Below are 14,012 nucleotides of genomic sequence, written 5' to 3'. Positions count from 1 at the left end.
TGAAGGATTTATTATCATGTTCCAATATTTAGGGCTCAGATCTGGCTTATTGTCCCTGCCTCCCTGTAATCAGAGAAGTGTTTCAATATTAAATAAACAATAATAATTAAACCCTAACCCAGGGGCTGACTTTTGACACCATGCAACAATTAAATCAGTCAGGATCACAAGGTACTCATGTATATGCATGTATAAGTAATGGACATGATTCACATGTGAGCACAGGGCATTTCCACCCAGTTGTTGGGATCAACAGAGCTGATCCCATGTGTTCCGTTGGAGCAAAAGCCTGTGACACCAGGCTCTGGATTGAACCCTCTTCTTAGTGTTTTCCAGTTTGGGCAAACTTGGCTGTGAGAGGTGCAAGCCAATCCTACACAGTGCAAGTGGACAGAATAGAAATATACTACAACTAAAATCTATTTACCAGCCTAGGTGTGTGGAGGGGAAAATTATCTAGATAGCCATCTACTTTAGATACCCTAACTACTTTTGACCCAATATGGGTTAGGAAAGGACTGCCACCAAATTAATTACATGTGGTCTCTGGCTGGTTTTGTTATCCAGGAATCTTGCTACCTAGCAACAGCTAGTGGGAGATGGCAGCCTCCAGAAGACTACAGCGGACCTAGTACACTTGCTCCCACCAGCTTTTTCTTCAACGCTGAAAATGGAGGACAGTGGCTATCAGAGTTACAAAATTTGTCTGAAAAGAGGGGGATTTTCTCCTCTTCATAGAAGGAGGAAGAAGTGGCTTCCAGCAAGAGAGGTTTTCCTGGCATGGGTACTGCATCTTTTTCTTCCTCTTATCTCGACCCCAGGAGTGCAAAAATAAAAATAAATTCCCTAGTTACTATGTGCCCAGGTTAGACAAGGGACTTCACTTCTGCAGTTAAGTTCCCATCTCATTTGGGGGGCATGACCGCCAACAGGATCTTCTGCGGGTCATCCTCAACCCAGATAGGTACAAGAGTGCATAGTTCAATTAGTGAGAGGTTTGAGTTAAGAACTTACCAATTTAAATATGCTTTATACAAGATCATTAAAACTATTCTTGGTGCAGAAGTTGATTTGTTTTAGCTCTTCATAGTATAAAGTGATTTCAGTGAGATGAAACTGCTGAACTCTTGTCACACGCCTCTTGAGTGATGAAACCCCACGCAATTAAAAGTGGAACATGCCACCATAACAACCAAGAGAGTGTTGCTGCTGACTGTTCCACTTCTACCACTGCCCCTAAACTACCCTTTATACATACCTGCCAAAATATGCCTATTACCCCATCTCTCTCGTATTTCCCAAAGTCACAGTTAGGCTAGGTTGCCAGTGTTACACAATAGATACTTTCTGTAATTAGCCTATTCTAAATGTAGCACCTCTATCCTATAGTGCCAAAAAGAAGTGGGTACTTGCAGCATTTGCATATGTATTGCATCCTTTATGTCTCCTTGACTCTAGGCCTATATATGTTGATACTTGGGGGGGGGGGGGGGGTTAGTCGGTGGGTATGTATTAAGTGTGCTTAAAGACACAAATGTAACACAACTGTCCAAAAGTTGTTGTACCTGCTGCTTCAATACAGAAGAGTGGTTTATTTTTTTAGTAAGAAATTTGTTGCAAACTACGTATAAAGAATATATAATTAATTGCTTTTGAAACCCTTTCAGGTCTAGGACTAAGAAAACCGGATGCATATATAGCATGCACGGATTTCCGTGTCAGACGCCATTCTTTCTGTTTAAGGGGGGGGGATAAGGTTTCCTTTGTTACAAGCTCTACTAAAAAAAGCAAGGTAGCTGCTGTGGTTCAAGTGTTTTCACTCACATGATGACAACCATACTATGCTTTGCTTTTGACAATAAAGTTTGCATATGCCAACATACTTGTCTGGTTTGAGGTCTCGGTGGACAATGCCATAGTTGTGCAAATATTCCAATGCTAGGACAGTTTCAGCAAAGTACATTTGGGCCATATCCACAGGCAGAGGACCCATGTTCTTTAAAAGAGTGGCACAATCTCCTCCTGGAAAACAAAACAAATCACTAGTGTTAGCTAGACTCATGCACAGTAACTGCAATCAGCTGTGGCAGAAGTATAACACGTAGTTGAAATGAACCTATAATTAACAAACTCTGCCCAGCAGAAGCCTAATGAAGTGGCAGATTTCTTCTCTGCAGCCTGTGACTTTCTTCTTGTGATGGCGTTTACAATTAATTAACACTTTAGTGCATTTAATAGCTGCGTGCCACCTTTATGTTTACCCAAGGTCCTCATTGCAATTACATGAAGGGTTTCTGTATTTGCCCCTATGAAATAATTCAGAAAGCTCCAACACTTGGCTTGGCAAACCAGTTGGTCTGTTTGAGCTCTGTGCAGGAAGCACTCCCATCACTGCCAATGATTTGCTCCTTCAACTAGCGGAAAAAATATTCAGGCCGCAGAGGAAGAGAGCAGCTTTAACCTCAGGTAAACACTTTATTTAAAATAATGAATATTAAAGTTATTACAAAATACTTTAATATGCATTCTTCTGTAGTATTGGTGTCAAGGATTAACTACAGCCCTCTCTGTTCACCACTACCTAGATGTACACTTAACACAAAGTCATTAGAGCAGAAGTGTTGGCTGTGCTAGTACAGAAAAAAACAAACAATTCTTTCAAAAGAAGGCATATAACCAGCCCCCAAGCCCACATTGACAATAGACTATTTTCACATTATAGCTGTATTCACCAATGTAAAGCAAAAATTATTAACAATCACAGGAAAAAACCAACCAGATGAGAACGTTTTATGCTACATAATACCTCTAAACTTAAAACTACAATATATTGTGATATTTTGTTATTGGCACCTAAGTTTAACAATTTTTCCTTTTCAAGCCGAAAGACAGAGCAAAATGTATCTGTAGATGTACATTTCCTTCAAAGAAGTCATTAATCTGTATATCTTTATACATCAGCATTTATTCTTTTGCATTACAATCATTTTATATTGTGCGTAACCATTGTGGAATCATTGGAGTGACAGACTACTCTCAAAAGATGGGAAGAATTGCCTTTACAGTTCTCAAACAATGTAAGACCAGAGAATTTATACTGTTTATTATTATTATTAGGGACATCGAAGTATGATTACATTGTATTAGGGCAGGTGTATTGGTCTGGAAAGCTCACCAAATCAATTTTAATTAGATCCTTACTAACAGCACTCTTTAATTGACACAGATAGACTAGTTTGGGTGATACCAATCTTTAAACAGTCAACAGATAAACATAATTATGGTTCCTACGGACAAAATCAATCAATAAAATTCCATAATTCCACAATAAAACATCTCCTATGTTAACAACAATATTTACACGCGTTCTGTTCATAGTGAAGCAGGTGTCCGTTAATGTGAGCAGCAGCATGTAAAAGAATGCTAAAGCATCATATTGAAAAAAGCTCTAAACACACCTTCTACATATTCCATCACCATACAGAGGTGGCGCCGTGTCTCAAAGGAGCAGAACATGCTGACTACAAAGGGGTTTTCTGCAAAAGTTAGAATATCTCTCTCTACAAACACTTGCTGGATTTGGTTACGCAGTATCAGGTTCTGCTTGTTGATCTTCTTCATTGCGAAACGCTGCCGGGTCTCCTTATGTCTGACCAGGTGAACTGCACTGTGGAGATATATAATATTAGATCTTGCCAACAACTAAAGAGTAATGGTAGTCAGAGTTCCTTAAGGACAAGACTTCAGTTACTGCTTGGAAAAGTGAAAGGGAACAATTTCCACAGTTGAACACTCTTGGCAATCTTCCCTTATGAAGGGCTTACAAAAGCCTGAACAGAGTTTTTCCACTTCGTGTTTTGTACAGGCATCATTCCAACATAACTTGCATAACTATATACCTTTAATAGGATTGTCTAGTGGAATCAAAGCTGTCACTATAAAAACAAAAGTTGTTTGACCTATGCAAAAGTTACAGCTGACTTTACACATACAGACAAATGTGAAATTGGTTTCTTATGAGGAGGCCAACCCAGTGACCAGGGTCAAGAGGACACTGCATAATCCAAACTGGCACCAGTGACATGGTATTTTCAATTTCACTCAACTCCTATTTCACAAGAGCAGGTCTTCCTATTGCATACTTATTCATGTCATCGTAAATTTGCCTTTCCTTTCACTGCAACAGTGCCTCAGGATATAAAGTATAGTAATAATAATTTATAGTTTAGCTGGACCTGTTTGAGAATGGCTCAGTCTTCTATCTTTTTCACATTTTTTAAAGGCACCCTGGCAATTATGATACTTCAGATATATAGTTTATTTTCTTCAACAGTGTTAAAAAGATATGTAATTTGTATCCCTTTGCTACTAATAGCTGAAGAGAGAGGAGCTTAAGTCTTTAATTGAGGAAAAAGTTGATTTAAAAATATCCTTTTTTTAAATTTACAACCAGTTAGTTATTCTACCTACTTTCATTTTGGCATCGCTAAAGTCTCACTTAGCCAAAACCCTAGGAAATGTATACATAAAATTATATTACCATTTTTGTAGCACTCTCAAACAACTGGGCTCTGTTCTCAATTGCAGACACCAACAAGACACTTATCCCAGAATGCCACTGAATATTTTGCTTTCTAGAATCACAAATAGTGCATCCCACTACATTTTGCAGTTGTAATTTGTAATATTATGCTTTACATTTACCCATAAGCCCCATTGCTGATAAGTTTGATAGCCTCAAAGTCGTTCTCTCCGGGTTTCTTTCGGGAAGGGGTGCTGGAAACAGATGCCTGAAATGAAGTAAAAAAATACTGTGGATTTAAAAAAAAAAAAAAAAAAAAAAAAACCCACCATTTTGGAGCACTGGTTAGAAGGAAAAATTGCTAAAACTTTATTCTGGAAACCAATAAAATGCTCCAAGCTCCCTTCATATTATATAGATAACGATGTTTGCGGCACTGACTGCATTAACTGAAGGGGGAAGCATCAAAGTTTTACTCACATCTTGGAAGTCTTCATGCTCCAGTTGCAGGGTGGTTTCATTATCATAGTGCTCCAGTTGGACAATCTCTGCAGATTAATAGATGTAAAGGACAAAAAAATTTTTTTTTTTGTTCTCTGTTGGTGTATATTGATATCAGCAAATTGTCCAAAGCACACATCTGTTTAGATATCCAATCAAAACCCTTTATATTATTAGATGTACCCCATTTTGCTGAAATTCATTCTAGTTTAAAATCATACATAAAAACATAAAATGCAGGTCCTACTTGAACAAAATAAATTTTGCATTTCAATGAGTACCACCTTAGACCCCTAGAACAAAAGGATATAAGTAAAATGAGCTTCCATACTGGTCATGTCTGTGTGGTCATAATTGTTTGTGCTATATCTGGAGATAAATATGATAAATTTTCACTCTCCTTACCCTCCAAAGGGTCCTTAGTAAGTCCCAGCTGGTTGATGATGTAACGGGGAATATCAGTCTTTATCCCCTGGCCAACTTTGGCATGACCTTCAGCAGCCTCCAGAAGATGATAAAACTGCTCTGGATCGAATTCCTAGATCCAGAACGAATGTAAAATTATAAATAAAAGAAGAATGCAAATGGTGCCTTAAATATCTTTAATATTTATTACATAATTTTTTCATGTGAAAGAAAACCCACACATACAGTACTGTGCAAAAGTTTTAGGCAAGTGCAAAAAATGCTGTAAAAAATTATTTCACAAATATAATATAATTTACCAAAATGCAAAGTGAATAACAGGGAAAAAAAACTACATAAAATCTATATTTGGTGTGATCCCCCTTTTGTCTAAAAAAACATCAGTTCTTCTAGGTACAGTGGTGTAAAAAAAAAAATAATGTACACTCTGAATTCTAAGGTTTTACATAACAAATCTGTTACAGTAATTTTTAGATCTGCTAAGGATTTGCTTGATTATAAGAAGACCCTGATTATAAGACGACCCCCCAAATTTTGAATATTAATTTAGGGGAAAAAGAAAAAGCCTGAATATAAAGACTACCCTATAGGAAAAAAAGTTTACTAGTAAATATTAATTCACATGTAACCTATTTTTTCCCCATTTGATATAAACTATGATTGAGAAAAGTGATTTTTTTTGTTTTTATTTCCTTTTATTTGCCAACCTCCCCCCAGTTATGCACATCTGCCCCACAGCCTGCTACCCTGCCCCTATATGCTACTCTCTGCCTCCCTGATATGCCTTTTAACCCCCAATATGCCACTCTCCCTCCAGAAAACCATTATACCCCCCCCCCCTCCAACTTACCAGTGCATCCCTAGACTTGTTCCCTGTGCTTCAGACTCCCTGGTGTCTAGTGGGGGCAGCCAGTGGAGGTCTGCACGATGCGCGCAGACAACCTCCGCTGCTGCTGGTCGGTACTTCCGTCGAGGCTTCTATGACTCGGCACCAGAAGGTCATGTCACGCCGGTGCTCTGTCATAGGAGCCCGGGCGGAAGTCCGGCAGCAGCAGAGGTTGTCTGTGCGCATCCCGCAAAGGTTGACCGGCTGTGGGATGCGCACAGCACTTCTGCTGGGGCTTTTATGGTGGAGCACTGGTCATGTGATACTGGCGCTCCATCATAGAACCCCCGGAAGAAGGGCTGACAGCAGTGGAGATTGCCTGCGCGCAGCGCACAGAACTCCATCAGCTGCCAGAGATGAGGATCCAGGTCCCTTACAGCAGGGATCTGGAACTTAGTCTTGTAGTCAGACCTCTATTTGAGGTCTGATTATAATACGACCTCGAATATAAGACAAGGGATATTTGTGAGAGCATTTGCACCTTGTCTTATAATAGAGCAAATACGGTAGTTAATACAACCTCAGATGAATAACACATGACATAGTCAACAAAAATTAAGCCAAAATAGAGAAGCCATGTGTGAAATATAGACTTTATGATTCAATATCTTGAAAAAACTATTTTTAGCTGCAATAACTTTATGTAATCATTTTCTGTATGATGTGACAGTCTCACATCATTGTGGAGAATTTTGGTTTGCGGTTATTTGTTTATGCACAGCTCTCTTAAGGTCCCGCTACAGCATTACAATTGTGTTGAGTCTGGACTTTGACTGGGCCACTGCAACACCTTGATTCTTCTTTTTTTCAGCTATTCTGTTGTAGCTTTCCTGGTGTGCTTGGGATCATTGTCCTGTCGCAGGACCCAATTTCAGCCAAGCTTTAGCTGTCGGGCAGATGGCCTCACATTTGACTCTAGAATACTTTGGTATACAGAGGAGTTCATGGTCTGCAAGCTTCCCAGGTCCTTGACAGATGGTCTGATACGCTGTGTTTGGTTTTTGCCAAAGGTGGTACTGTGCATTATGGCATTTGGTTTCATCTGTCCAAAATGACAGTTCCAAAAGTCTTGTGGTTTGTTTAGAATTGTACGATCATGAAATTTAACATTTAACATGCTGGCTGTGGCCTTTAGAGAGCGAGATGTAACTCTTGGGATTTTTACAATTTGCACTGCACAGTCTGACCTTGGGGTGAATTTGCTGGGATGTCCACTCCTGGGAAAACTGCCAACTGTCTTGAATATTTTCCACTTTTGGAATGATAGACTAATTTGTAGACCAGGAACAGATGATTGTTGTTATGCACTGATGTAAAATCATGGCATTTAAAGAGGGTGTACTTTCTGTTTCAGATGACTCTATACTTGCTCACGTTTTTTTATGGAATTTGTCATGTAGGTAGTTCCAAACACATTGTAGAACTAATCAGAATTCTAGACAGCCCCAGTTGCTTCTCTCTCTCCATGTAATTCCAGACAGACCAGATGATCTATGGATACCACACCATCACTTCCAGGACTTCTAGTTCTTCTTTACACTGACGATGGTTCTTATAAAGACTTTGGCTGTATGTTTGGGGTCGTTGTCATGCTGGAGAATACATTTGGGGCCAATCAGATGCCTCACTGATGGCAGTGTTTGATGGATAAATATCTGTAGGTAATTCTCAGCATTAACGAGACCATTAATTATCAACAAATCCCAACTCAATTTGCAGAAATGCAGCCCCGAACGTGCAAGGAACATTCACCACACTTCACTCCTTGTCCCACTCTACAGCCCTCTGGTGAGCTAATTGCTGTGTCTACAGCCAAATAGAGCACCTGCTGCCATTTTTTTTCCTGCAACCAAGTATCCTGAATAGTTAAGTCACTTGTTTCCACGTCTGAGGCATGGCTTTTCATGAAGACTACCTTTGACCAGACGTAACAGGTAGTAGTTTTCTGCCAATGCTTGACATCTTCCGATTACGAAAAGGAAAAAAAACCATGATGTGCCTTTCATCTGCTCGACTACGCTTCATTGGCCAACCACTCAACATTGCCCTTTTCTTTGTGGTTCTTGAAAATAGCTTCTGGGAATCCTCATCTTCCATTACGTTTCTGCCTGGGAAAGACCTTGCTGACCCTGCTTAACTACCATGTGTCTTGTTGCTATGCTTAGTTTTGCCATAGTGTATGACTTTTGACATTAAAAGGTCTTTAGCAACCTCACCTCATTAGTGAGTTTGGCTGTTCCTCACCCAGTTTCATTCTTCCTACAGCGGTTTTTGTTTCAGGTAAGTATTGCGTTTCAACCTACATATTAAACTAATGATCATTAGCACCTGTATAATATAATTGTTTCATTATAAACCTAACTATATGCCCACAAAATCCCTGACTGTACAACTGTAACTAGAAGAATCAATGCTGTCATGCCAAACTGGGTCACACCAAATATTGATTCGATTTGGTGTGATCAGATGTAAGATTCTTCTTCTTTTAACTCACTTTTCATTGTATTATGTAATGATGTTATGTGATAACGTGATAAAAAAATAAACTATCAACATGTCTTTTTTTGAAAGCATTCTTACTTTACAGCATTTCCTTACATCTGCTCAAAACCTTTGCAATGTACTGTACCTTATCACTTGTTTTAGTAAAAAAAAGCAACTCTTAAAATAACAACCATGTCTTTTTATGTCATAGCTGTTCCTTTAACGCCCCAAACCTCTATACTTGCAGAATGAAATGAAGGCATGAGCACAACCTGATTGATCCAAAAATCTCCATTTATTTATATGAACATCTGAAAGATATTTGTACTAATATATGTCTTGTTCTATTTGCAGTTGCCAACTGGCGCAAGCGGATTTGTAACTTTAGCAGCAATTCAAATACCTTGGAAATAGCCTACGTAGAATCTGAGGATGTCTACCACTAGCTTAACCAAATTAAATCTGCTTCATTACCAGACACTCCAGAAGCCTTGCTGGTCTGGCAATGACCATCAGCAACTTTCTTGCCAGTTGGACAATAAACGTAACTTCCTCTCCCTCTGAACGATTGTATGCCTAAAATACAAAAGCAGGAAATTAATGTATGTATTACCGTATTGGCTCGAATATAGGCCGCACTTTTTCCCCCCACTTTAAGTCTTTAAAGTGGGGGTGCGGCCTATATTCGGGGTCTAGCGCCCGACGCCCGGGACATGTGGTCCCGGGCTCCGGGCAGGCAGCGGGGTTAGGATACAGATCCCCCGCAGTGGTGCAGGGGACCTGCATCCTACTCTCCGATACGCTCAGACAGCCTCCCCTGCCAGCACTTTCCACGGGGGGAGTGCCAGCACGGGAGGTTGTCTAAGCGCATCGTGCGGACGGTGCAGACGGTCACCGGCTGCGGAGGTTCTTTACCCGCATCGCCGCAGACGGTGACCGTCCGCACGATGCGTTTTACCTCTGCCCCCAAGACTTACCAGAGCAGACTCCCGGGTGTCTTGCGGGGCCGCCGGGGGAAATCTACGCAATACGCGTATACAACTTCCGGTGCCGGCACATCCGCTGAGTCCCGGCACTGGAAGTTGTATACGCGTATTGCGTAGATGTCCCCCGCCGGCCCCGCAAGACACCCGGGAGTCTGCTCTGGTAAGTCGGGGGGGGGGGGCAGAGTGGCAGCATATCTCGGAGGGGGGAGGAGGACAGTGGCAGCATATCTCAGGGGGGGAGGAGGAGGACAGTGGCAACATATCTCGGAAGGGGGAGGACAGTGGCAGCATATCTCGGGGGGGGGGACAGTGGCAGCATATATCGGGGGGGAGACAGAGTGGCATGTTTTTTCTTTAAAAAAGCACCAAACTTTTAGGGTGCGGCCTATATACAGGGGCGGCCTATATCCGAGCCAATACGGTATATATTTTAAATAATCTGCACAACTAAATAAAACACACTGCCCCCACTTATCACTGCACATTAAATCCTGAATAGCTGTGTAATATTTTACTCGGAATTAGTCAAACTGCGGGTGCCGCTGATCAGGGGGGTGCCAACTTGCTGGCACCCGGCACCCCTCCAGAGACGGACAGTAATGTCCGCCGCTGGAGGAGAAGGCTCGCGAGGGAGCGGTATCGGAGGTCTTTAACAGACCTCCGGCTCCCTTGAGTGATTTTAAGCCGGTTCCCTTGAACCGGCTTAAAATCACTCAAGGGAGCCGGAGGTCTGTTAAAGACCTCCGATACCGCTCCCTCGCGAGCCACGCGGCAACTGGTGCTGTGCGGCGGGGTTTGTTGTCAGATCCCGGCGCACAACACTGAAGCCGCGCCCACAGTGCCCTCTGACCCGGAAGAAGACAGAAGAAGAGGAGTGAAGAAGACAGAAGAAGAGGAGTGAAGAAGACAGAAGAAGAGGAGGAAGAAAAGGAGCTTACTGCTGTAAGAAGAAAAGAGGAAAGGTAGGAAATCATTCAGTGAGAGTGACAGTGAGAGTGGATTGGTATGTGTGGATTGGTATGTGTGGAATCTGGATTGGTATGTGTGGAATCTGTGGATTGGTATGTGTGGATTGGGAAGTGTGGATTGGTATGTGTGGAATCTGTGGATTGGTATGTGTGGAATCTGTGGATTGGTATGCGTGGAATCTGTGGATTGGTATGCGTGGAATCTGTGGATTGGTATGTGTGGAATCTGGGGATTGGTAAATGTGGAATCTGTGGATTGGTATGTGTGGAATCTGTGGATTGGTATGTGTGGATTGGTATGCGTGGAATCTGTGGATTGGTATGTGTGGATTGGTATGTGTGGAATCTGTGGATTGGTATGTGTGGAATCTGTGGATTGGTATGTGTGGATTGGTAAATGTGGATTGGTAAATGTGTGAGAGTGATGGGTGTTATGCTGTACCATTTCCAATGTCTTTTTCATTATATAATTATGCTCTAAAGTACATCATAACTCCCATCACTCTATACTGTTCCATACAGTGGCAGAGATGGGAGACAGAGGCCTTGCACCCCCACCGCAGGACTCCTGAAAGGTAAGTGAACTTCAAAGGGGGGAGAGGGTAGATAGGGAGAAGGGAGTGAGAAGGGGTAGATAGGGCAGAAGGGGGTGAGAATGGGTAGATAGGGAGAAAGGAGGGTAGCAAGAATATTGAAATAAAGAGTCAGAATGAGAGAGCGAAAATGAATGGATTAATGTGTGGATGAATTGTTTGAATGAGTGAGAGAATTAAAGAATTTGTTAGAATGCATCAATGAATATGTGTAAATAATTTGTGTGAAAGAATAAATGATTGTGTGAATGAAAGTGAATTAGTGAGTGACTGTAAAAGTGTGTGTGTTAATCATAGGTGTATAGTTGATTTGTCAAAAAGGCAAAGATGGTATAAGCAGGGTGTTTATGGGACAAAAATGGCACAGGCAGGGTGTTTGTGGGACAAAGATGGCACAGGTAGCGTGTTCATGGGACAAAGATGGCGTACACTCGGCTGTTTGGGAACAATGCTGACTCATGCTGGGCTGTTTGGGGGCAAAGATGGCACGTCCTATGTGTGTGTAATTTGGGTGCTGGTCAGGTTCTATGTGGGCAATGTGGACGCTGTTTTTTTTTGGAGGGTTATTAAAGAAAGCACTATTATATGTTCAGTAAATGTTATTTAAACATATTTATTTTACTTATAAGTTATTAATTTATTTTTTCAGATTTCTTGTTGTTTACAGTTGACATACAGTTTACAAATTGGTCCAATAAATATTCTTAACATAATTTTGTAGATGTCTTTACATTTGGTGGGGGGGGGGTGCCACTTACAGGATCCGCCCCGGGTGCCAAATACTCTAGGTACGCCCCTGCATAAAGCCACGGGAATTCATCCAAAAGCTCTACTTCACGATGTGGGATATAAATTTACATTGCTGCTCTCATAACCGAATACCTACACAAATATATAGCCAATTCCACTACATCTATATATGTGTACAGACTTTGTTGAAAGTATTCCTATATACTTTAAAAATCAGTTTCAATAGCAGAGGCTGGGACTGCCAAATATATTTCTAAATGCATTAATATCATGCCACTAAAATTACACCACCCATTACAGCCACCCATTTATTTTTGATAGGCATGCAACAATAGAAATAACAGCATCTCACGTCTTGTAACATTTTCTCAAGCTTCTCTTGAAGTTCAGCAAAGTATCGTGAGGTGACCAGCGCCCCCATGGATTTATCCAAACAATCTCGAGCCAGCTCTATGATCTGGTGGTGGATGAAGCCCAGGACACCATCCGAAAGTGGCAATGTCCGGTTGGGACAAAAGTTTGTGATAATGTCATGCAGTCTCTCCTCCATCTGTGCTGTGGCCTGAAAGGTTTAGGACAAAGGCAAATGTCCAAGTCAAAGTACCTCGTAACGATCCAGTTTAAAGAAACAAAGCAAATAAGCTCCCCATGCGGTTACCGTCATACTGGTTTTATATTTGTAGAATATTGAAATTTTAAAAGGTTCTTTTTCAGGCATAAGCATCACAAACTGTGGGGCTCTTTTTAAGCTAAGGTTCACCTCTTTACCTTTGGAAATCTTTCTTTATATACATGGTTCATCATGATGATCTCGTTATCAAAGTTTCCTGATGCACGACCAGGGCTGGAAGATAAAAGTGTTGAGGTTGGCTTAAGGGGTAAATTTGCAGTGAGAGAGAAATGTACAGGTTAAATGTGCATCTAGCTATATATGACAAAAATAAAAATATACTTTGGTGATGTAGATCTGAATTCTCATTTTGCTTCTCATATCAGTTTGTAGACGTTTCACACATTTATATGAATGTTTTCATTCATGGTAAATCTCAAAACGGATTGTATGTTATTAGTACTATATCTATATATTATTAGTACTTTACCTATATAGACCAATACAAAGATATGCAGATATTCACTTTTTTCCCAGCACCAAATTATTTAATAGTCAAGCAATGACAGTTTCTCATATTAAAAGAGATATGTTAAGAAACAACGATGTAGATATGGATAGAAGAGAGAGAGCTTTCACTACACACCTGAGGCTTCTGGATCGTGGACGCATGCAGGGTGAATGCCTCCCTTCTTCATCCGTGACACTCTCTGTACTTCGGAAGTGTTTAGAGAGAAAGTGTAGTTCGTCTGCAGTGGGTTGGAATGGCAGCTGGTGCAGCCTCTCCTGGGATGAAGAGGAAGACTGCAGAGAAAATCAGCCACATATTTGATAAAGGCCTCTACATGCAAACGTTTGCATTAAGGAAAACTCCAGCTAAGTGCCCCCTTTAAATTAATATTTTAGGCATGTTGGAATTTATCATAACCCCCCTATGCCTTTTCCTTCTTTCCCTGTGTCTGAACAACTTGGCTTGCAGGACATGCTGTTGGCTAAACACATCTTCTACTAACCAGTACACTCACGCGTCATAGCCAAAAAAGCAACGCTGGCGTGACTGTAAAAGCACACTACACAGGTACCTGGAGTCTTAAGGATTTTTCACCATAGGTGCCAACACATTATCCCCTATGTTAGCAAGCATGTACATGCAACAGGGGTCAATGGACACATGGTTTGCCAAGGGCTCTAGAAGCCCTATGGCAGCCCTGGCATGTCAATATCACTTCACTATTCATTATAAAGGGTCTACACTGGCAGGTTTCCCCAGCAAGAAGGGCTAAACT

At 41.1% G+C, this 14,012-nt stretch overlaps 1 protein-coding gene across 1 annotated transcript in view; it reads right to left on the bottom strand.

The window, feature by feature from the left end:
• MAST3 (microtubule associated serine/threonine kinase 3) overlaps window positions 1-14,012 on the bottom strand; it is a 47,731-nt gene that overhangs the window by 20,582 nt on the left and 13,137 nt on the right. Inside the window, exons 6-14 of the mRNA XM_089490559.1 lie at window positions 13,373-13,530; window positions 12,885-12,960; window positions 12,469-12,678; window positions 9,294-9,395; window positions 5,429-5,561; window positions 5,003-5,070; window positions 4,705-4,790; window positions 3,459-3,667; window positions 1,884-2,022 (exon numbers count right to left, since the gene is read on the bottom strand). Coding sequence (XP_089346685.1) covers window positions 1,884-2,022; window positions 3,459-3,667; window positions 4,705-4,790; window positions 5,003-5,070; window positions 5,429-5,561; window positions 9,294-9,395; window positions 12,469-12,678; window positions 12,885-12,960; window positions 13,373-13,530 — 1,181 coding nt within the window. The remainder of the gene's footprint in view (window positions 1-1,883; window positions 2,023-3,458; window positions 3,668-4,704; window positions 4,791-5,002; window positions 5,071-5,428; window positions 5,562-9,293; window positions 9,396-12,468; window positions 12,679-12,884; window positions 12,961-13,372; window positions 13,531-14,012) is intronic.

This window comes from Sceloporus occidentalis, unplaced genomic scaffold (genome assembly GCF_023333645.1).
Source record: "Sceloporus occidentalis isolate IW3139 unplaced genomic scaffold, rSceOcc1.0.p SCAF_45, whole genome shotgun sequence".
Classification (NCBI taxonomy): domain Eukaryota; kingdom Metazoa; phylum Chordata; class Lepidosauria; order Squamata; family Phrynosomatidae; genus Sceloporus; species Sceloporus occidentalis.
This window is presented reverse-complemented; position numbering and strand designations above follow the sequence as displayed.